This window comes from Pelodiscus sinensis, chromosome 2 (assembly GCF_052426305.1).
Source record: "Pelodiscus sinensis isolate ZL-2025 chromosome 2, ASM5242630v1, whole genome shotgun sequence".
Lineage (NCBI taxonomy): Eukaryota > Metazoa > Chordata > Testudines > Trionychidae > Pelodiscus > Pelodiscus sinensis.
The window spans coordinates 194355218-194379108 of record NC_143053.1 but is presented as its reverse complement, the minus strand read 5'-3'; the positions used below and the strand labels follow the sequence as shown (position 1 = coordinate 194379108).

The following is a 23891-nucleotide window of genomic DNA, read 5'->3' as shown; positions in this document are numbered from 1 at the left end:
ATAAAACAAACTTACAATATGTTTGATGAAAAAAGAAAAGCCACAGAAATCACAAGGGCTCTCACACTAGAGCAGTGTTGGGCCCAGATTCAGCGAAGTACTGAAGCATGTGCTAAAATTCATCTCTAAAGGAACTTAACCACATACTGAACATTAAACCAATTTGTGTAAAAGGGACTGAAATGAGTGCTGAAAATTAAACATGCTTATTTATTTTGTTGAATCGGAACTTTTGCTTATGACTACGCGACAGACTTTAGAGCGGCACAACTAAACTGCTGCAGCTGTGCTGCTGTGATGTCTCCTATACAGCTGTTCTATGCTGATGGGAAAGAGCTCTCCAGTCAGCATAATTATCCCACACCACATGCACACATGAGTGGCTGTCCACACCAATGCTTTTGTTGGGCAATTTGTTGCACAGGGATGTGTTTTTCACACTCCCCAATTAACATGTCTTTTGATAAAACTTTTCTCAAAGACAAAGCCTTAGTGTTGACAAGGAAAAAGATCAATATATGGAGATGAACACTGAGTTTAGGGGTGCAACTGTGTTTGTCTGTTCAAAAGTTCATTTGCATCAATCTTGTCCTGTAATACATCTCACGGTTATAATTCTGGGTTTGCTGAGAAGAGACTGACATTTGAAGTAAATTATGTAATGGATTATGTTATGTGAAAAAGTGATCACTAAGCATGGATGATACCAAAATTTACCAAATTGTTACCAGAATTGGATGTGAACTCAGACAAGATAGGTATGTCACACATGACTACAAATGATATCTTAGATTCACATTAAGAAAACACATGACCTGATTTCCAGAGATGCTGACTTCTAGGAGCTCCCATAGATTCCTGTGCAGCTAGCTACTCACCTCCCTTAAAAGTCAGGGTAATGCAATTCAAAAGTTTACAATCCAGTGACCTGATCCAGCAAATATTTTACTCAGTTATGCCTCTCACATAACTCTGCTCATATTTGCTTAATAATCCATAGGTTTGGAGTAGAAATGGTGGCCAAAACTGATGTGTATACGTGCTACAAAAGCAAAAGGGCAAGGATAGATGTGGGGTACAGATGTATACTTGGGCTATTCAGTAGATGCAACAGCTTTCTGGTTTTCTTAACTGAAGTATAAGTATACTCTTTTTTTGGTTGGCTCTGTTGCATGAGTTCATAGTTAGAGGTTGGTTCCCTCCATGTTGGCCCATTAACAGTCTCATATAGTATAAAATCCTTCACATCAGTTCTGTAGATATCAAGCCTTCCTGACTTCTGACCAGGTTACAAGATGTGCAGCTTTTGTCTATTAATTTCTGGCTGTGCTAATTGTACTTTCTCACCTGTACGTTTTGTATTGATTTTAATTAAACTTGGTTCACAGACAGATTCTTCCAGTACTCCCACAATTCCTTTTCTCAGTTGTGGCAGTACTGTTGCTCTTGACATTTTGTAGCATATGAGCCATATTCTGGTCTGCTTTATTCCAGCATTAATTCAAGGTAATTCCATTATTTTGGGGGAGCTGCTTTTAATTTACTACATTATGGGTGAGACTTGAATTTGAGTGTATGATTCCGACGGTTGCTGATATATAAAGGAGCACAGGGTGGGAGAAAGCACAGAAATTTCCAAAACCAATGTTCAGTCCTTGTCCTTAATGGATTTCTTGTCACGAAAGAATTCAGCAAGTGATGATTATGTGTTAGAAAATTACAATTCTAAAGGCATGGAAATGAGAAGTGGACATTCCTAAGAATCTAACTTCCTAAAAAGAATATATTATTATTGTGGAACTCTAATGAGTTAGCGGGGAGGGGGATTTCTTCATTTTTTTTAACTTTTATTACATCATAACAAGTGGATTTCTAAATCTACATATCCAACATTTTTTCTTTTTCTTTTTTTAACAAAAATAAGTTGATGGGATTTTGAGGACTTGGTGATTATTCCCAGCCACTGTTACTTTTGATCAATGATCAGTTGCAATTTATTTTCTGAAAACAAAAAGGAAGGAAAGGGTTGTATTTTTCTTATGTCTGAAGCCATGAGTTGTAATGAATTGCTTTTCATTTGAGCACAGACTTTTTTTCCTTTTTGGTGGAAAATGATTTTTGCTACCCTTTCTTCTGGAATGGGGGTATTTTGATGTGCACAAGACTTACGTATTCTTATTTGTATCAATCTTTAAAATGTCAGGAGTTCAACTCTCACAGGTTAAACTAACATCAGCTGTTGTTTAATGGGCTCTCACTTTTACTCTACAGAAAAATGCAAAGGAAGAGGAAAAGCAGGTTCGCATTTTGATTCAGCCCGGAGACGGAGTAGAGCTGTCCTTTATCATATCTCTGGACACCTACAAAGACGAGAAAAGAACAAATTAAAAATTAATAATGTAGGTGTAATGCACATGTTTAATTTTCCCTCCTCTCTTTGGCACATTAGTTCTCTTACTGCTGGAAGAGTTACAGATGCATGCAGCACCTTTACTAATTATTTTTCATTTCCTTTGACATACATATTTGCACAGTTGTTTCTTTTAACGAATGCACTGAAAAAGGTCAGCACATACATAGGAGAAATCCCTAATCACAGAGTTGTCATAGAAAGAGGATTAAAGTATGTGCCAGAGCAGCAGGTAGAGAGCTACGACTGGGGTATTTCACTTGCAGTTCATGAACCAGGGAAGTGTGTTTAGTGACATTATATATACAGATATTTTTATAAAAGGCAAAGGCCTTATACAATTTCTCAAAACTTAACTTTAGCTTCCAGCTTTTCCCACAGAATTGTTTTTAATGCCTTTTGTTAGGAAGTCCATGAATAGATTAAAATAAAAACTTACATGTTACAAGAAATCCAGAAGGCAACTTCTCTGAGAATAACATTTGATTTGAATGTATCAAACTTGGTGCAGCACCTACACTGATGTGCCTGTACTTTAATTGCAGTAAAACTCTCTCTGTGTTAAGAAAATCCTGATGCTTATCTCTAAGTAATCATAACTGACAAGTACGTTAATAAAATAGTGTGTGGATGTTGTATTTTTTTTAACTTTGTCAGTTTTGTTCAGCATCAGCCATTCTATCATTATATTCCTGGCTCCCCCTCCCAAAAGGCACAAAATAAAATAACAGAGTTCTGGGGGAAGCCCTTAGGCTTTTTCTTTCTTTGATAAATTGTAATCAGTAAATACAATAGCTAACTGTTACCATGATGCCTATAATCTTGCTATCCGTATTGATTCTAAAGCATGTCCATAGGCTACACTGTGAGAACCATTTGCCAAAGAATCTCAAGAGCCAAATCCTCAGCTGCAGGAGAACAACATCACACCAACAAAACTGATGCTTATTTATACCCTCTGAAGTTTTGGAGCCAAATTTCCAACACTTTTTCAGAACGTTAACCATTCTGGGTAACTCCTTTGCTCCTCCTTCCCCCCCACCAATCAGGTTGACTATTCAGAATCTTACAGCAAATTGTCCTGCCAGGAATCTGAAATCCATAGTAATAGTTGTGCTTTTCTCAACACTCTATGATGCCAAGTCAACACATTCAGATGCATGGGCTCTGCCTCAGCCTCTGTCTCCTCAGCCCAGTGAATAAGGCTGACTGACAATTCAGCCTTTACAAGGAATCCAATTTACCTAAGAAAAACAGAAACAGAGACTACCTAATTTATGTGCCGAAACCTGAGATTGCTCATCTTTTTTAAAACTTGAGGGGCCATGACACATCACTGACTGCTGATTGCTAAGTATGCAGATTGCACAGTGTTTTGGGAGGAACATAAGGAACTCATATAAAAGCTGGATAGAACTACAGTCCTTATACCCATGGAAATTCAGAGACTGCTTCATTAACAACTCTCTTTGGAGCATGGCACAGAAAAAAGGTGAAAAGTTAGAGCAATTCCACCCACCCAAACTTGCCAGCTTAGTAAGTCTGTCTGGCCATAGAAGGGGGAATGTACCTTATCTCTTAAGAAGGCTTCCCAGTATATGGGCAAATTCTGAGAGGCATACTCAGAGGCACAATTATTATGGTGCTCCTCTGGGGCAATGCAGACCCTCAAAACCCTGAGCAAGGGTGTATGCCTAAATGGCACAATTTAGCCCATAATGATTTGATCAGTGGCTGCTGCAGAAACATGGCCACTTCAAAGAAGAATTCACATGTTCCTTAGCGCCTGCCCTCAAATACTGACTATTCCAACATTTGGGAGTATTCTGATTAAAGTAATGCCTCGAATCAAGCCACAGGCTAGAAGCATACCACAAAGACAAGGCCTCTTAATTCATGTGCTGTGGTGACAGGAACCAGATCTGGGGGACAGAAGTAGATTGGGACAATGAGCCTAGCAAGGAGACTGGAACTGAAGGCTGGTGATGGAAGGAAATTGGGACTGAGCATTGCGGTACAGAGAAGACTAGGTGAAGAAGACTTGACCTAGAAACCAGTGGAATGTGTGGGGGAGGTAAAGTATGGGGGGAAACTGAGATTGGAGTGACAAGTAGGACTGGCTGGATGAATAGAGTTGGACAAGGAGTTGGTAAAGAAAACAGAGTGGATGGAGTCCAAGGGTGGAGATGGAGATGGACATGGACAGATCAGGCAAGAATAGGTGGAACTGGGACTTGTGGACTAGGAAACTGGGGAAACTCATTGGCAAAGGGTCTTGTTGCCCTCGAGTGCTGGCTCATATTTAAGATGACAACCTCTCACTACTATTAGATTTCAAAGGGATAGCCATGTTAGTCTGTTACAGAAAAAGCAACAAGGAGTCTAGACAAATAAATGTATTAGGGTATCAGGGTATAAGCTACAACTCACATCTTCAGATGCTGAAGAGATGAGCTATAGAGATGGGAGTGTGACATCAGTGCTAATTAAATCAGAATGGATGTGGCTCATCTCCATCAGTGATGAGAAGATTAAAGTTTCTGAATGGGAAATTGCCTATTATAATGTGAGAACCTCTCCATGAATACATTTTAATCCTTGTTTCAGGTGTCAAATTTGCATACGAATTCCAGCTGAGCCGTTTCTCCTTGTACAGGTTGAACCTTTCTAGTCTGGCACTCTCTGGTCCAGCAACATCCACGTTAGATGGATGTCTACTTATTATGGGTGTGACCAAGTTTCTTGCAGTCCTGTAAAATTTGTTTTATAAGCATTGGTCCCGTCTCTCAGTGTTCTGTGCTGTTGTTTATCCTTAAATGTCTTCTAAGAACCCAGTAAGGAATGGAAGTGTTGATAATGCTGCTAAACAATATTGACCTCCTGAGATTCAGCAAATTCTCTAGTTTGCAATTGGTCAGGTCCTGAGTGTATGGGACTAGAGAGATTCAACTTGTAGTCTGTTTTAGAAGGCTTTTTTGCCTGAGAATGGCAACTTACAAGTCTAGGATGTCTTACAATGTGTGTCCAGGAAGTTTAAGGTGCTCTCCAACTGGCATTTGTATGTTGTCATTTTTAATGTGCGATTCGTGTCCATTTATTCTTTTGCATAGAGACAGTCCTGTTTGTCCGATATATATGGCAAAGGACATTGCTGGCAGATGATGGCATATATTACATGAGATGTGCACATGAATGAGACTGTGATAGTATAGCTGATGTGGTTAAGTCCTTTGATGATGTCACTAGGATACATGTGAGAACAGAATTGGCAATGGGGTTTGTTGCAAGGATGTGTTCCAGGATTAGTGATTCTGTTGTGAGCTATGAAGTTGGTGGTGAATATTTGTCTCAGGTTGGGGGGCTATTTGTAAGTGAGGACTGGCCTGCCTCCCAAAATCTCTGAGAGTGAGGGATCATCATCTAGGATAGGTTGTAGATCCTTGATGATGTGTAGGAGAGGTTTTTGCTGGGGGCTGTAGATAATGGCAGTGGAGTTCTGTTGCTTTCTTTGTTGGGTCTGTCCTTTAGTAGGTCACTTCTGGGTATCACTTCTCCAGATGGGTACTGTAGTTTTAAGAATGCTTGACAGAGATCATGTAGGTATTTGTCTCTGTCTGAGGAACTGGAGCAAATGCAATTGTATCTTAGGGCGTGGATGTAGACAATGAATCTCGTGATGTGTTCTAGATGAAAATTGGAGGTGTGTAAGTATGTATAGTGGTCAGTAGGTTTCTGGTATAGAGTGGTATTTGTGTGACCATCAATTATTTGTACTTTAGTGTCAAGGAAGTGGACCTCCTGTGTAGACTGATCTAGTTATTCTGTTACCTCAAATGATCATGGTCTGTATGGCGGAGGTAAAATTTTCAACCTTGATTATTCTTGTGTCAATATGATTCCACGTGATGGAATTTTACTCTTTCCACTTTTTTTAAACATGCAGAAAATTACGCTAAAATGGTAACAGATTGTCATGGTTTCAAATTGAACCACTAAAATTAGGAAATGCCAGAATTGTTTGTTTTTCTTTAATTCAACCTTCTTGTGTGTATGCATTATGAGATGGTCATTAATTACATGATCCCATGCTATTTTTTCTGCAGGATCCCTCATTCAGTGTATGTGATGAACCTGCTCTGGAGATTTGTGAGGGCTGTGTAAGGAAGGAGGCTGTTGTCTGTAGGACTCTTACTTCATTTGCTGCAGCAGTTGGAAGGTGTGTAGTCAAGGAGGAAGAGAACAGAAAGTCTCATGATTAAGGCAACTGAATCCTGACTTAGGCTATGTCTAAACTACATAACTTCCGAAAGAGGAATGTAAATGAGCCTGATCGAAAATGCAAATGAAGCGCGGATTTACAAATCTCGTGCTTCATTTGCATAATCACATGAGTGCTTTTTTGAAAGAAACCACACTCCTGAAAAAATGACAACGGGTTCTTTCGAAAAAGGGTTTTTTTTTCTGAAAATACCCCTGGACTGCGGTTTCTTTTTTGAATAATTTCAAAAAAGTACTCACGTGATTATGCAAATGAAGCGTGAGATTTGTAAATCCGCACTTCATTTGCATTTCTGATAGGGCTCATTTATATTCCTTTTTCGGAAGAGGAATGTAGTGTAGACGTGTCCTTAGAGAATAAGGTTCTATCCCTGTCCCTACCACAGATTTGCTGTGTAATGCAGGGAAGGTGGCTTCAAGCAAATCTCTCACAGGTATTCACAAATTGTGTGTCCTTTTGTTTCTTGTGTGCCTAACTTGAGACCATGGAGTCTCATTTGCAGAAATGCTAAGCACTCATTAATTCAACAGAAGTCAATGGGAACTGTGATTAGAATATATCAGTGCTATATACTCTGAAAAATCAGGCCCAAATTGTGTCAGATTGGGCATGCCAAATTAATACACTGGAACAAATTGTATAGTGGTGATGTTGAGAGCCACTGAACCAAACTGTAAACCATGTATATGGTGGAAACCATGTATTGCCTGGGGAGGCAGCAGTACCGCAAAAACTACTACTTCCAGCACCTATCAATCAATGGATACTTTTGACCCAAATGCATCTGCGTTAGTAAATGGGAATTACGCCACCCCCTCGCCTTTATAGGAACATTCTGAAAATAAAAGAATGTCTGCGAAGCACTTGGATATTAGTGATGATTTCCATAGATAGCCCCATGAGGAAATTAGTAATTCCCTTTTCAGAGCAGGGTACAAATAATTTGCAAATAATAAATAAGGCCTCAGACAATACATTCAATAATAGGGAGGAAAAAATATTGAACCATAGCTAATTACATGAACAACATGTCCTGAATAAGTCACGAGTCCTGTGGAAAAAATGTGACCATTTAATTAAAGACTGTATCATAATGAATACACACTAAGTTACACAGGTGAGCTTAAGTCAATGTTCTTTTAATTTTTTGTGTCTGTGTATACATTCAAAATTGATAAAAGTTGATTTTAAATGAAATTTAGAAGCATATTGAATTTTATCAGCTTTTATTTTGCAGCAATTAAAAAGGTCTTGATGTGGAAGTAAGGTGTGACATTAAATGAAAAATACAGCTTTGGACTAGGAGAAAACGTCCTTTTTCGTCAGACTTTGTCTCCAGAAAGAAAGATAAAGTTCACAAAACTGAAGTCCCACAATATATAGAGACAGAGACTTTGACTTTTCCTAGGGATGGCCAACTGAGATTTTTCTTGGGGCCCTTTTCCTAGGGATGGCCTTTTTCCAGCATCTTTTTCATTTCCAAGGCCATCTGCCACCCTGCCTCTTCCTGCCTCTTCCCTACCTGGTTCTGCGCTCTCCCCCAAGTATGCTGTGTCGCTCCACCATGAAACGTCTGAACCGTGGTAGGAGCTGGGGCGGGGAAGGCGGGCAGGAGAGATTGGTTGGCAGTGCCTCGCAGGAGGCACTGGGGAAGGGAAAGGTTCTGATACAGTGGGACTTCTGTTGGATACTGACATAGGTTAGTGTTGAGGTGGTTTTAGGCAAAGGCAGTATTTTCGTTCCTGCCACATTGTTTTCAGAGAGTGAAAAACAATCCTCCTATAGTATCACATTAATTTCAAAGGATTATTACACTGGGCTATGGAGCTGTATTGAACTCAGGGGCAGATATAGGGCAGGGCGAACGGGGCGGCCGCCCCGGGCCCCGCGCTTCAAAAAGCCCCGCGCATGTGCCGTGGCACCACGGCGCATGCGCATGGCGTCACTCCGCATGTGCCATGGCAAAGGGGGGCCCCGCAAAATTATGCTGCCCGGGGCCCTGCAAAATGGTCATCTGCCCCTTATTGAACTATATACATTTGGGCTCAGGTTGGAGCCCAGATTCTGAGGATCCTAGAGCTTGGGCCTGGACATTGATGTAGCAAATTTTACATCCCCATAGTCTGTGCTCCTGGAGCCTATATCAGCTGGGTGTTGGACTGTAGTGTTAATTGCCCTCTGTTTTCTTTACAGCAGTCTGCACCATCCCATACTGAGGGCTATGCTCAGGCCCACCCTTAGAGCAATGATAGAAATGTAGCCGTGTTAATCTGGTGTAGCTGAAATAAAAAAACCAGGACTATGTAGCACTTTAAAGACTAACAAGATGGTTTATTAGGTGATGAGCTTTCATGGGCCAGACCTACTTCCTCAGATCAATTTGTGGAAGAAAATTGTCACAACCATATATACCAAAGGATACAATTTAAAAAAATGAACACAAAGGCCATTACCTTGGGCTCCATGCCTTCAGGGCTCTGTGCTGCCCGGCGCCTGCCTGGCCACTCGCTCTCTGCCCTGGCTGGGAGCTGCCCGGCTTCTAGGTGCAGCCAACTGCCTTGGGCCCTGCAAACTCTTTGGCCAGGCCTGGCAGTGCTTTAAAGACAAATCCTAGCCCTTGATTAGAAAGCTCATTTGTTTCTCAATAGAAGTTAACTGACAACTAGAATTGTCCTAGAGTCTGATTCCTCAAAAATGTAATTTTTTTTCAAGCTGCAGTAACTTTGGTGTTCCTAGTTATATCACAATGGTAGCTCCAAGGCACTGATCACATTAGCCATGCTGCATTGTCCCTTCCTTGTCTTTCCCTTGCTTTGTCAGTCCCTAAGCGAAAAAGAAATAAATCAGGACCTTAAACAATGAACTGAGTTTTGTGAAAAGCTGAAGATAAGAACTATTGCACTTATTATCAAGAGCTCACAGCAAAGGAACAACTGTGATTCTTGTCAAGCTCAGGATTCTTTCTGCTTAGGGAAAATTAATTTCAACAGCCATACTGCAATATAATTAAACTCACCCAGGCCTGTGACAAGGGCGGACAAGAAACCACCAATAGCTGTGAAAAAACACAGAAGAAAGATTTTTAGAGCAGGAGAGAGAACAACTTTCAAATGTATAAAACTTTGTCATGAGTACATAGAGGATCTAACAAAGAGAGAATTGCTATCCAAGGATGATATAGAGTACCAGCCTGTAAAAAATATTCACTGGAATATTCTTTGAGGGAGAATTAAAAGAAAAAAGATTTTTTGCTGTATAATTACAATTTATATTTTGCTAGTATCTAAAGGCCAAACTGAGTTTGGGGACCCAATACATTAGGTGTGTGTACACGCATGTTGTAAGAGACAGTCCAGTCTGGACCAGAGAGTGCTGGATTAGAGAGGTTCAACCTGTGGTGTGAATACACTGGTGTAACTAAGACCAGAATCTGTCCGCTTCTTAAATGCAAAGAGCTTTTTCTGCAAAGGTGAGCTCTGTGTATACAGAATTAACTTAATGAAGATTCTGTGAACTTAGGGCTCAACCATGCCCCCCAATAATTTATTGGATGGGACCACACATTTCTTAGTTGAGTTTCATATATTATAGGACTAGCATTAGTTTGGTTGAGCTTTTTAACAGATTGCTTATCTGTGGGCTAAGGAATATCTTCTTCCAGAAGATTTCAATGATTCATATCAATTTAAAGCACAGAACCAACCTAAAGCCAAAATCCACGTACTTGAGGAATAGTATGTATCCTGAGTCATTAATGTACAGACAGATTCAATCAGGTAAAATGCTACTGGCTACATTTAAATTGAGGCTTTTAATTTTTGGAACTGTAAGTTGTAATAATCATGTCCAAGCTTCTTTCATGCAAAAATGGAATGGTCATTAATTCTGCTAGTTCCCCAGAAAGATATTTTTACCAACAAAATAATGGAAATAAAAATTATTCATTAGTAAATAATTGCCTTTGTGCTTCAGTTCACTTAAAACATGTGCAATGATCTTGGAAAACCTTATGTAATAAATGAGACCACTCACAGAAATTAAGGTTTCCTAGATGAGACCAATTATAAAGTTGTCTGAAACCCCTTAATTGTATAATGCAAGAAAAAAAATCTTGGCACTATTTTAATGTCAGGCCTAAATCCCTTTATCATTTTAAACTACTTCATATCATGCTAAAGTTAGATACACCATGTTTGTGTCTTCCTGCCTCTGTCATGTAAATTGAAACAAACCCTTTTTTCTACAGGAAAGTACAGGTTGAACCTCTCTAGTTTGGCACCCTTGAGACCTGACTGGTGCTGAATCAGAAAATTTGCTAAACCATGGGAGGTCAATATTGTCTAGCAGCATTACCAACACTTCCACTACTTACTGGGCTCTTAGAAGACTTTTAGAAGTAAATTAGAGCTAAATAACTGCAAAGAACACAGCGCCAAGACTGGTGGCTGAAAACAAACTTTATGGACTGTAGGAAACTTAGCCACATATATAAGTGGAGACCAGGGATGTTGCCAGACCAGAGAGAGTCAGACTAGAGAGGTTCAACCTGTAATATGATTAATTCATAACTTATAGAGTGAATTTTGCTTTTTTTTTCCACAATAAATTATCTGGAAATTGATTTTCCTCGTATAGTATTTGTTTTTGAAAATTGTTTACCGGATAAAGTCAGCAAATAATTCTGTCTGTATTTTTTCACGTGTGACTGACAGTGAAAATTGGTATGTTAAGATTAAGTAATTTTGACTGGATGAGTAGTTCATGTGGTGCATTTCTGTTCCCTTACTGAATGTGTTTAACTCTCATGATCAGATATCATTAATGTTGGCTGTCATTTATAAAGGAAAATACACTGTAATATTCTGCAATATTTGCTTACTTTCATTCTTTGGGAAAATAGTCCAGCAACCTATTATGTTTTAGGAATATTCATAAAGAGTGAATACAACAATGTTTATAAATACACTCAACATTAATCTGTAAATGTGAAGCCTGTTAATCAAAAAATGTTTTGCAAAATTAGCCCAACTGTAGGTGGTCACAAGTATTTCTTGACTCTTTTTATAACATGAAAGATCAAATTCATTGAAATATAATTTGAGGGCAGATATTTTTGCCTAACTTCTTCTATTCTTTCTCTTTCAGAATGTTTTTGTAGATAAACCAGCATTTCCGGAATACAAAGTTTCAGATGCAAAAAAGTCCAAATTCATACTGTTGCATTTTAGCACTTTTAAAGCTGGCTGGGACTGGCTTATTTTATTGGCAACGTTTTATGTTGCTGTGACTGTACCTTACAATGTTTGTTTTATTGGCAATGATGAGCTATCTACAACTCGAAGCACAACGGTCAGTGATATTGCAGTGGAAATACTTTTTATCATAGGTAAGATATTTTTTCTACTTTCTGAATTTGTTGGAGTTTCTTAAAATATTTAAATTCAATGTAAAAAGATGGAGCAATGATCAGGCAGTTATATAACCTTTTTGAAATACTCAGTTTCTCAGATGTGTGTCCTAACTTTTTTTTTTTCTGATAATTGGTGGTTTCTTTATTCTTGTATATTATCTTGCTTCTTAACAAAATGCACGTTCTTGTTAGGCTTCCTAACAAGTTTCAGTTCAGAGATCTGTGCAAGTATTGCAATAGGATTTTCATGTTGGAAATGATCTCACACTTTCATTACAATGCAGGCCAGAATCCCATTCTCAGATTCTTAAACCGATTTTTGTTCTATGAACCCTTCCAGTAATTATATCTCCAAAACTTGAAGATAAAATGGATTATTCCTGCTGGCTCTTTTGTGGTGCCTGAAATTTCTTTTTAGAGTGTCATTCCTTTTCTTTATGAAAATAGATAAACTTGATCATGGATGGTCACGCAGGATTTTGAGAAAAACAGGAAGTGTCTTATATTTTGTACTTCCAGTCCAGTTCTATATCTATTGATTTAAAATGTGTAGATCTATTACAGAAAGAATATAGTACAATTCCTGTGCCAAATACCTAGCTGTATATTTTGGAGAAATATGGAAATCTGAATGGGATTTCATTTTACAGAGACTTGAGAATGGGCTACGGTACAAAAGAAATGATAAGGAAATAGGAATAAAATCAGCAAAGTAAAAGAATCTTAAAGAAAATATCTAAAGTACAAAATAAAATGGGAAATAACTTGTCCCCCCCCCCCCCCCAAAAAAAAACCGTGATTTGGAATGAGGGGTAAGTTCATGCATGTGAAATAAGAATAAAATCCAAACTTCTTATACACCAAATACCAAGTGTAGGATATTTTTAAATAAGAAAACTAGGACAGGAAGTCTTTCCTTAAAACCATCTTGAAAACTGTTTCTTCCCTTTACTAGTAGAAGTTTAACTAACTTCAGTGTAAGAATAGCTAGTGGGGATGATGCTTAGTGGAAGACTCTGAAATATTTGTCTCTTCACCTTTGGAAATAGAGTTTGAATGCAGATTTAAGACACAATTCTTTTCCTTGATAGTCATAGTGGATCTCTACTGTTATTCAATAGAGAGGTAGTCAATTCTGTGATGCAGATCAAATAGGAGAATTTTTGTCCTTTGTAAATTGCGTAAGGTTTTCTCTAATCCGTTATGAAGTAACTAATAATTACTTTATAAAAAGTGCAAAAACAAATCAATTCCATTGATCTCCCATAGAGACACATAGTGTAAAAATAATGTAGATTCAAGGTTAAAATAACCTGATGACCAGTTTTCCTTACCATCCAGAATACAGATAACTGGTTGAGGTTACAAATGAGTAATTGGAATCGGAGTATGAAAAAACTTGTGCTTCATCTATCTGGTTTATGTGCAATATTATTCACATGAAGCAAAACAGAAGATTTAAAGCCCAGCTCTGCCTTTCTCTTTCAATTTCTGGGCAGAAGTACACAACTCTGATATCAATAAATCACAAATAGTGATGTATCCATGATGCATGTAGCAAACGTTCCTTTTATTTTTCCTGACTTCTCGGATCTTTGTCTGCTATTTTTGTGCTAGCTCTGGGCATTGTGATATAGGGAGTGAAGAAAATATAAAATAACGAATAAGCACATGAGGTAAAATTTTTGGTGAACTGAGAGGGATTTATCTGCCCAATTCCAATTAACAGTAATGAGAATTACAAGCATCATACTGAAAATATACACAATACCATTTAACATTTTTCACACATTTTTCTTTGCTAATTGTTTAACTTATCCTCTTTACTCTTCTTCTCCCTCTCCCCAAACTTCCTTTTTTAAATTTTATTAATATAGTGGCTGGATTTTCTAATTTTTTTGGTCTGTTGTTCTGGAGATAGATTATTCATATCTTTTTAGGGTTTCTGTTTGTTGTGTGTAAAGACATGTTCTTTCATATTTGTGTAGGGGTGGAAAATAATAGGCTTAATGTTCACTTGTGCCCCAGTCTAGCAAGATCTTAATGCATGGTCTTAACTTTCAGAACATAAGTAAGCACACTGAAATCAATAGGTTTAGTCATGTGCTCAAGGTTAAGCACAAGCTTGAGGAAGTTGTTAGCCTTGACAGGAATACCTTTGATGGATAATTTGTGCAATTTTAGGAAGACCTTGAAAAAGTGAAGAAAATTCTTTAAGATTAACAGAGTGAGAGGAGTAATTGTAATCAGTTTGTTGTACTTGAATTGTTGCATTATTGTACTTCCAGATACCGAAGACTCTTGTATCTGTTTAAAATGTTTTAGCTCTGAATTTTAGATTATCTTTATTCACATGTGTAATTTTGATAATCTTTGTGTTACTTTTAGGACAATTTTTATCTCCTTTTTAGCAGTATCATTGATCAGGGTAAAGCACTGACAACAAAAGGAAAAATACTTCTTGCAGTTTGTGGAAGCATGAGAAATTTAATGAAAAACAACAGAACAGTATGCCTGCTGCATTCTAGTTACCAAGAAAATTAATAGGAAGTGGACTTTTGCTTTCCTTTGAGGGGAAAAAATGTCTGTTAAAGTGCTTTGGGTGAATGGTTTGCCTTGAGTGGAAGATTCAGGCTCATCTGAGCTGCAATTCAGGAAAGTGTTCCTAGCAAAGCACTTGAGTACATCACTAAATCCTATTGAAATCAATGGGATTTAAGCACATTGTTAAAATTAAGGGCATGTTTAAGTGCTTTCCTGAATCAGTACCCTGGTGAATGAAATGAAGTGTCCAGATTAAATGAGGCATTGTCTCTCCAATAGTAGGTCAAGCCATGGCTTTAAATGCTATAGCTTTTTAAATTCTCAGAAGCAATGATTGAGAGTAAGAACATATTTTATTATTTTTAGAGGGAGACGTATTTCTCTTTCACAATTCAACCTAATTTTAATTTGTTAAATCTTGTACATACTAAAGTGTTGTTTGTAATCTGGTAATTTGTTTTCATGTGACTATTATTTCAAACCTTTTTTCCTATTCTCCTTTCCAGTTTTGTTCATAGTTCTTATCTAGTATTAAACACTATAAATAAATGTTTATTTTCATCTCTTTCTTCAGCTTGATGAAGAATGCTTTGTTTTAACAGGACTATCTACAAAGCTGCTTAAAACTACTTTTACAGTAATAGATGGACCCAGAAAGAAATCCTTAACTCTAGTGAATTTAAACTCTCACAACCACAGATTTTTTAAAGGATTTCATTGGTGTCTAAAAAACACATTTTACCATTTATTTCTAAGTTGTTGCATGTGATATTTTACAAGGCAGCTAATTGGACAGGATTTTTATGGAACACACATGCTATGAACTTCAGTCTATCCCTATACTGTTCTTTTCCAGTGTGAGTGAAGGTTTGACAGATTCTGTAGGTTGTGAGAAAACTGGGTTTGATATAATAAGAAACCATCTTGCACATTTAACCCCCCACTCACATTCCCCAAACTGGAAGTGAGGATGCTAGAGTCCGGATCAAAACCTTGCCTTCCTGAGGCAAATAAAACGGTTGAAAGCTGTAGCGTTACTGATTGGGATAGGTAATGTGAAAGGACAAATTCATGAGAAGGGATTGAGGGCTGGAAATTTGCAAAACTGACCTTGATTCTGGTTGTCTGTGTTTGAGGTAACTGTTTTTTCGGAAGTTACTTTGCTGATCAGGAGAATAATGAATGATTATTGGCTATTGCTAGTGAAAATGTTAGCCTGTTAGAAACTATTATGACTTATGTACTTTGAAGAAAATCTAAAAAAGTTTAGTTAGCATGCTTCAAAGCATTTGGAGGAAGCTTTTATTTGAGCAAGAATCTGGCACCTAAATTCCCTCCCAGCTGGATAGACGGAGGGGCCCCTGAGAGCTGATGCCTCAAAACCAACTCAGACTTTCAGTAAATGTAAATGTTTGGCATACTCTGTACCTACTGCAACAACATCGTATGTGTTTGTGTGCTTGAGACCAAAAAAAAAAGTAGTATTAGCTAAAGCCAATCATTTGTGTCAATCATTTATTAGATTGAGCATCTGTGTCCCAATTGATTTATGCCTGACACATTCTGGAGAGAAACATTTACGTTACCGCTGTTTTGTTTTCTGAAAGCCAGGGGTAATATATTGTAAAAGGGTCTTTGGGGTTTTTTGCATGCCATCCTTTTCTTCTGAATGATCTATTTTGACTAGTCTATATGTGGAAATTATTTTTTCTCTCCATTTTGTTGGTCACACCATTGTGTCCATGTGATTTATGCCCCTGTATAAATTTCCAGTCTGATGTTTTTTGTTTCTATAAAGTGCTTCATTCTGACTTTCAAATACAGAAGAAACATCTTTTATTTCTTTACCTAAAAAAAACATTGATCACTTTCCTAATTGTGAGTGATATTACCCGAAAAAAATCATTATGTTGTAGAGTCCTACTATTATTATTAAATAAAATAAGATCATCATATATATATATATATATATATATATATATATATATATATATATATATATAATGACAAATACACAAGTCTTTTCAGGCAAGTAATACTTTTTGGTAGATTAGCCACTGAAATTTTGAAAGCTTCAGTAGAACAATGATTTTTCTCCAGATAAGGTTATTCAAAGATAGTAAGATGTCTAATGGCTTTGTAGGCAGATTTTTCTCTCGTTGAATATCATTTCACAAACTAAACTGAAATGTGTTGTAAATAAAGCATTTTAATGAGGTACCGAGCAGTAACATTCACATCCCAACAATACAGGAATCAACATATCCTGCATGTTGCTGAAAATTACAATATATCTCTTATTTATTACTATATCCTAATCTTCTGAGTTCAAAATAAGCATATCGCAGTCCTACAGCACATTCTACCTAGCATATCAATTACAACATTTTTGTAAGACACATCCTTTGTGATGTTTTCAGTCGCATATTGTTAGAGAACAAAGGAAATAATTGGATCATTAATATATCTTTCACAAATTAATTACCAGATATATGGATCTAGGCCATGGACCTCAAATCTTCCAAGCATTGCCATAAATCCACATAAATTCCAAGTTTTACTCTTTGCATATGAATATCTGAATAATTATAGTATAGGAATAAAGTACAAGCATATATCTCGCTATTGGTTATGCATAAATGGTTCAGATACGTACATTACTTCATCAAAGGTCAACTATAATCTACACATACAAAATTTGACCTATATCAGCCATGAGGAGATCATGATAGCATTTTGATAACTTCTTCCATTATTGACAAAACCACACAATGTAGTGCTTAATTTTTTTCAGTGAAAATGATTAGTTATTTCTTATGTAATGATTAGTTTTGTCTAATGGTGATTAGTTATTTCTTAGGTTCATTGTAGCACTTTATAAGTAATGTTCTTGCCTGGAAGAACTGATAATGTAAATAACACAAATATTGACAATAGTGGATCAGAAGACTTTTGTACTTATGAGGGCAATAGAGTTCCTGTGAATAAAAAAGGAGGCTTCAAAGCTCTAGTTGCTAAACTTGCTGCAAAAACACGAAAAACAACAAACACAAAACAAAAAGAAAGAAAGAACAATCCACCTCAAGAAGGGATATATAGTGATGATGACTCTGTTTGTCTCTAAGTATTGAATGGTTACATTTTGTAATGGCAAAATATGAGCAGAATAGAATGTGACTTCTCATACAATGTATTCTATTGGAAGAATATGTAATAATAACCATGAGTTCTACTCAGCAAGTTGTTTTGAGTTACAGGTTTGGAGTATATTATCCATAATTTTAATGTCAAAATACAAAAGTGAAATTGGCAAAAGCAAGGAGTTACTTGCTGTCAGTTTTTCAAATAGCTTCCATTAGCACACCCACAAATGTTACGAGCACAGCCACTTGTCTCTCACAAATTCTTATTTTCATTCATAAAGTATGTCTATCTGACAATAGAGTAGATAGACATAAACTACGGATTGTTTTATGTACAACCCCCTTTTTGTGTGTCAAAGTATTTCTGTGTGTAGAAATGGGTGCAGGCCCATTTTACATTAATGGAGGCCACTTGAAAATGCTGTCATTCAGGCTGTCTCTCCATCTGCTTGTCATCTTGTTTGCATGTGTTGCTATTTAAGAGTCTCATAACATGATATTGCATGTTATAAGGCCAGCTGGTATAGCTCCCTTGACTTCAGCAGAGCTGTGCTGATTTATAGCAGCTGAGGATCTGACTCTGAGCACCAGATTTGAATCTTATACCTGAAGCTTCATTTCTTAAAATGGCAACAAAAAGAAATTGTTATTGACCATCCTGGTATAAATGTGTGTAGACAGAGATGGCCGTAGATCATATGGTGCCCCAGGCAAGGCACGTCTTCAGCAACCCCTATCCCTTACATTTGTTAACCTTAAGATGACCTTATTTTTATTGCATCTGTAGCCCATTTCATGGACTTTGATGCATAATATGTATGCATGTTTTATCCCTGCCATAGAAGACAATTTTGCATGCCATATATAAACAAACAAGAAAAATCATTTCCTCTAATCTTAGAGAAACTTTTTAATGTTAAGAATAACTGAAATGTCCTAACATCAAGAAATTGAACTAAGCACCAACAGAGGATGGATCATTATTAAATAGTGTTATAGTAGATGACATCCTTAGAATGTTAAACCTAGTCCTTTATTTCAAAAGGATGTTTTTTTCATTTTTGTCCTTGTGAAGTGAAGCACAGTATCAGAGAGAACCTAAAACTAGCCAATGGAATTTTCAAGCGATAAAATAGCAAGCAATGTCAGTTTCTCATTAGCCATCATCAACTGAAGACATGTTTTAATGAGCCTGAGTTTGAAAATCTGTGCTTACCACTCATGACTGTGACCAACAATGTGAGCAGAATTCTTAACTCTATTAAGAAAAATGTGTTTCAGCTCTGCATCATAAATGAAATGGAGAGTGCTTCCTCTGGTGCAGAATGTGATAGATGTTGTCCAATTTGATATACAGGTCATTTGCCATTAATATCCGAACATTCCCCATGTTTCCTTGTTCCACGAAGGTTCAATATAATTGTTTGAGTGTTGTCCTGCCTTCAAGTAGCTTACTAAAGAGTTACAAGAATACCCAGGTCTTTTCATGGTGCTTCATTTGTCCGTGCTTTTCTTTGATGGACACTTGACGAGGTGTCTGCCTCTCACTTGCCCTTTAAGGGTTAAAATGCAGCCCTGGGAGAGGGCTGGAGCTGTGAAGCCAACAGCTGAGGCAGATATAGCCAAATAGGGCCCAGCTGTGGCTATATAAATAAGGGCTCCTGGAGAGAGGAAACATATGCTCTTGCTCTCACTAGGGGGCAAGAGGGACCTGGCTGCAGGGAAGCTGGAGGCTTCCTGAGACAGAGCAGTGCTGGGGAAGGCAGGCAGAGCTGGGGAGCTCTGGTCTGACCTCACTCCTGAGCTGCAAGGCCTTGAAGGTACTAGTGCTGCCAGGAAACAGGTAGGATAGGAAAAGGCAGCAGGTCCACACCCCCTAGCTAATGATGAGTGGCCATTTCAGATTGCAGTTTGCCCTTGAGGTGAGGGGCTAGATGATGACTGACAGTGGGTCACTGAGGCAAGGTGGGGTTAGTGGTTTGGGGAGTTCCCTGGGAGGGGAGGACCCTAGAGTGCAGGGGCACTGCCCTAGGGCAGTACTAGGAGGAAAGGGCACTCTAGGGTTGAAGAGGTAGTTCCCTAGAGTGACCAACTGGAGGCTACTTGTGGGGGTGAGTGCTGCCCCATAGCAGGTACTCAAGCAGCATAAATGAGCAATCAAAAAAGTCTCCCTTGAATTTTTCTTCCAAGTTTTCCGTCACCTCCTTTTTGCCCTTATAACCAAATTATATTTTCTGATGAATACAAGTTTCCTTGAAGACAGGCTCAACTCTTAAATTTTCCACCATTTCTTTGGCTACAATGACATCTTCAAATCCATTGTTTTTGTAGGCCACAATGAAATCAAGACAGCTTCTCTTCAAAGGTAGTAATGGTCACAATGACCATCCAACTGAGTTTGTAGTGCCTTGCTTACACCCAACTGAGACCAGGAATTTAAAGTCAGTGATCTGATTTTCTTGGATCTGTGCCTCTGTCTTGGATTTTGTCCTTGGCTTTACTTGACTGTGCCAGTTCCTTCAAGGTGTCATAAACCTCAATCACTTGGAACCTCACTGGCCTTACACTACCACTGTATCTCTCCCAGCAAGTGTTTCTTTCGTGGTCAAATTTGTAATGTTGTCTCTGATCTCCCACCTGATGATTGATGCTGAAAACAGGTCATATATCCATCCACTGCAGTACTCCAAATAGAGATACTGAAGCCAGCAGAGACGATGCTACATCTGACGCAACTAGATCGAGGGAATGTCAATTAGAAGGCACGAAGAAAGCTCTCGGGTTCAGTGCAAGGATCCTTCACTGGGTGCCACTGTTTCTTCCATTCCTTTTCATGCTGGCCATGGCAGGCTTGAAGCTCTATTTTATTCACATTCAGTGTGTTCATAAACTGTTCTGTTAGGCCTTTCCTGGTAGAGCTGACCACAAACTGGAAAGAGAAAAAGTGTTCCTTAGTTGGATACAGCCACCTCATTGTCCACAAATCTATAAATGGCATCATTTCACTTGTACTAATGTGGTAAGTGCAGGCCATTATTACTTCGCCAACTCACATCAGTATGTTATCAAGCACTTTCCTTGCCATGAGGTCACTCAATTCATTTGGAATTGCTTTGCTGCAATAATAGTTCATAGCTGCTTTATGAACTACTCAATGTAAGTGCTCACCCATGCGCATTGTTATATTTCATCTTTTATTTCATACTAGAATATTTACCTGGTGTTGCTTGGGTCCTTAACTCAATTTTTGGGTTTTGGAAAATAAAATGAAAATATACACACTTCATTTAAATCATTGCTCTGGAGGTTGGGGATATGAGGGGGTCTGTAAGCAGGCTTCCCCATGGAGAGCTGGACTACCCCAGCCCTCTCTTAGCAGCAGCAGCTTGACAGCATATCAGAAATTCCTCTCCATGGCCACTGCAATTCCAGTGGGCACAACTGTGGGAGGGTTTCATATCTCCCAGATGAGGCAGGTCCAGGTTCATCTGCCTCCCTTCACTCACACTCCCCAGCCAGAGTGAGAAATTCAGCAAACTGTGCATTTTCCCTTTGCTCTCTGATGAAGGGGAACAAACAACAATGTACCCATAGAAATCAAGAGGGGGGGACTCAATTCTGCTGCCCCCTCCCTGGCACCTGGGTGTGGGAGACTCAGGATCTGGGGCAGTCTCGGACAGGATGGGGCAGCAGCCTCTTTCACTTGCCTAGTGAAAGAGGCTGCCCCTCTGTCTCTTTTCTGCATGTTTTTTTGAGAAGCAATCCCTTTTCCAGCACATCCCATTTTCCTGGCACAATCAAACCCTTGTTATGATAAGAGGAAGCCCAATAAATAGTAGCAATAAACTCTGTCCACTTAGGGAGATTTTAGCTGGCCTGCTACATGCAGTAATTATTTTAAGAAAATCAACCCTCCATATTAAATTACTTCTGCAGTCTCAAAAAAAAAAACCCCACCCTCAGCTTTTTTGTTTGTTGTATTGAACTACATGTTAGTTATTTCCTTGTGTTGAGGATTTGAAGAATTTATGGAACAAAATAGCTTTATACTTGGGTTTTTCATTAGTCATCTGAACATTAATCTCTCAACTAATTCTACAAACCATTTGATATGGGCTCCTTTGAAATAACATGTAATATGTAGTCAAACTCAAATGCCTAATCTTTGTAACTAGCCATCCAAAGTGAGGTGGAATGTCTCCAGAATGTTCTATAGGTTGAATCTCTCTAGTCTGGCAGACCAGCACCCTCAGGACCTGACTAGTACCAGAGAATTTGACTTGGAGGCTAATATTGTTTAGCTGTATTACCAACACTTCTAATGCTTGCTGGGCTCTCAGAAGACACTTAGGGATAAATTAGAGCTAAATAACAGCACAGAACACTGAAAGCCAGAACTGGTGGCTGTAAACACACTTTATGGGACTCCGGGAAACTTGGCCACATGCATGAGAAGTGGACATAGAGCTAACTAAAATCATCCCAGACCATGGATGTTGCCAGACAAGAGAGTGCTGGAATAGAGAGGTTCAACCTATAGAGCGCTGATACTCACTTAAAAATGTGATTAAATAATGTGCAAAGGAGAAATAAAAGAGAAAACCTATTTGTTAAAGGGGATTTTCCCTTTTGCTCTCTCTTTTTCTAAGATGTAGCTCTGCACAAGAATTTATTCTAATTCTCCCAAGTGAGAGTAAATATTTGTATAAAAAAGTGAAATCAGTAAGCCAGCAGTGGAGAACCTTTTGGGGGTTGGAGGCCACTGACCACAGGGGCTGCACACAAGTGAGAAGCAAAAAACAAACAAACAAAAAAACAAATAAAAATCCTCACTGTCCCCGACTGAGAAGCAAAAAGCCACCCCCCACATTCCCCTCACATACCACAGCCAATGGGGGCCAAGTTAGTAGATTTTGTGTGCTCCAGCCCCACAGAAAAACAGAGGGCATGAGAGGGGCTGGAGTGCCAGCACAAGCTCCCCAATGCTCAGGGGGAACCCCAAGTCATGGGTGCTGGATCTAGGCATGCTGGGGGCTGCATCTGGCCCCTGGGCCTTAGTTTCCTCATCTCTGCTGTAAGCTCTGAAAGAGAGCAAATTTTTCTGTTTGACAAAAATGGTAGAGATGAAGGACACAGTGGTGCAGAAGTAGCTTGTATAGATGAAGTCTGGGTAGAGCTTTATTAAAAAGAAGCACAAACAAAAATACTGTCAAGATTGGCAGACCTCAAACTTGTGTACCTATCTTGTGTTTACTTGTCTCTATGATCCAGTGTTAGTCCCATCCCAACTGAAAGAGTGCCCCGTAGCTAATATCTTGACATGTGCTATGTAACACACAGGCAGGTGTCTAGCACTACTTTACATTCTTCTTCCAAGAAGCAGCAGCAGTGCGTCTGTATACTGCACACTGCAGGATTGGGGCTGTAAACACCACCTTCTCATTAGGCAAGTGTAGGGTGACAAAGCATCTCATTTTAAAGGGACAATCCTGTATTTAAGTCCTCCTGCAGCTGTCCCAACTTCTTCTTAAAAATGGGCAAATTGTCTCATTTTTTTTCTATCTTTCCCCCATCAGTAGTGGTGGTCATGCTGCTGGCCATATCCCTGCTTGTCAGATGACCTCCCATCAGCAGTGAGTGGCGGGTGCAGTGGCCAATAATGGGGGTGGGTGAGCAAGCACATGCAGCTGGCCATTCTCCCTGCTGGTCTGACAGTGCAGTCTGACTGCAAGCACATGCAGCTGGCCATTCTCCCTGCTGGTCTGACAATTTAGAACTTATGTTGACATTTCAGACATCTTTGTACAGAGAATTACGAGTGGACATTTTTATGAACCATAAAAATGCTATTTGCGCCTGCTGCTGTTCCGTTAGTTTTTCAGGGCATTGTTCATAACAGAGCAATTACTTGTTTATCCCCTTTTGCTTTTCTGAACATGTGACATGATTTATGGAACTTGAATTTGATTTACAATGCTGTTGGTCCAATATACACTGAACCCCAGAGAGGTGTCTCCCGAGGGATAGAATACTATCACTGTCAAAGTTGGTCTACAGCTACCATTGGAATTATAATTCATTATTTTTTGAGTGCCAGTAGTGTTC

General features: G+C 38.6%; 1 protein-coding gene across 1 annotated transcript in view; it reads left to right on the top strand.

Moving 5' to 3' along the window:
• The window catches only part of KCNH8 (potassium voltage-gated channel subfamily H member 8), a 314900-nt gene that overhangs the window by 149272 nt on the left and 141737 nt on the right, over positions 1 to 23891 (top strand). The window contains exons 4-5 of the mRNA XM_006120171.5: positions 2272 to 2399; positions 11835 to 12075. Of these exons, the coding sequence (XP_006120233.2) occupies positions 2272 to 2399; positions 11835 to 12075 (369 nt within the window). The remainder of the gene's footprint in view (positions 1 to 2271; positions 2400 to 11834; positions 12076 to 23891) is intronic.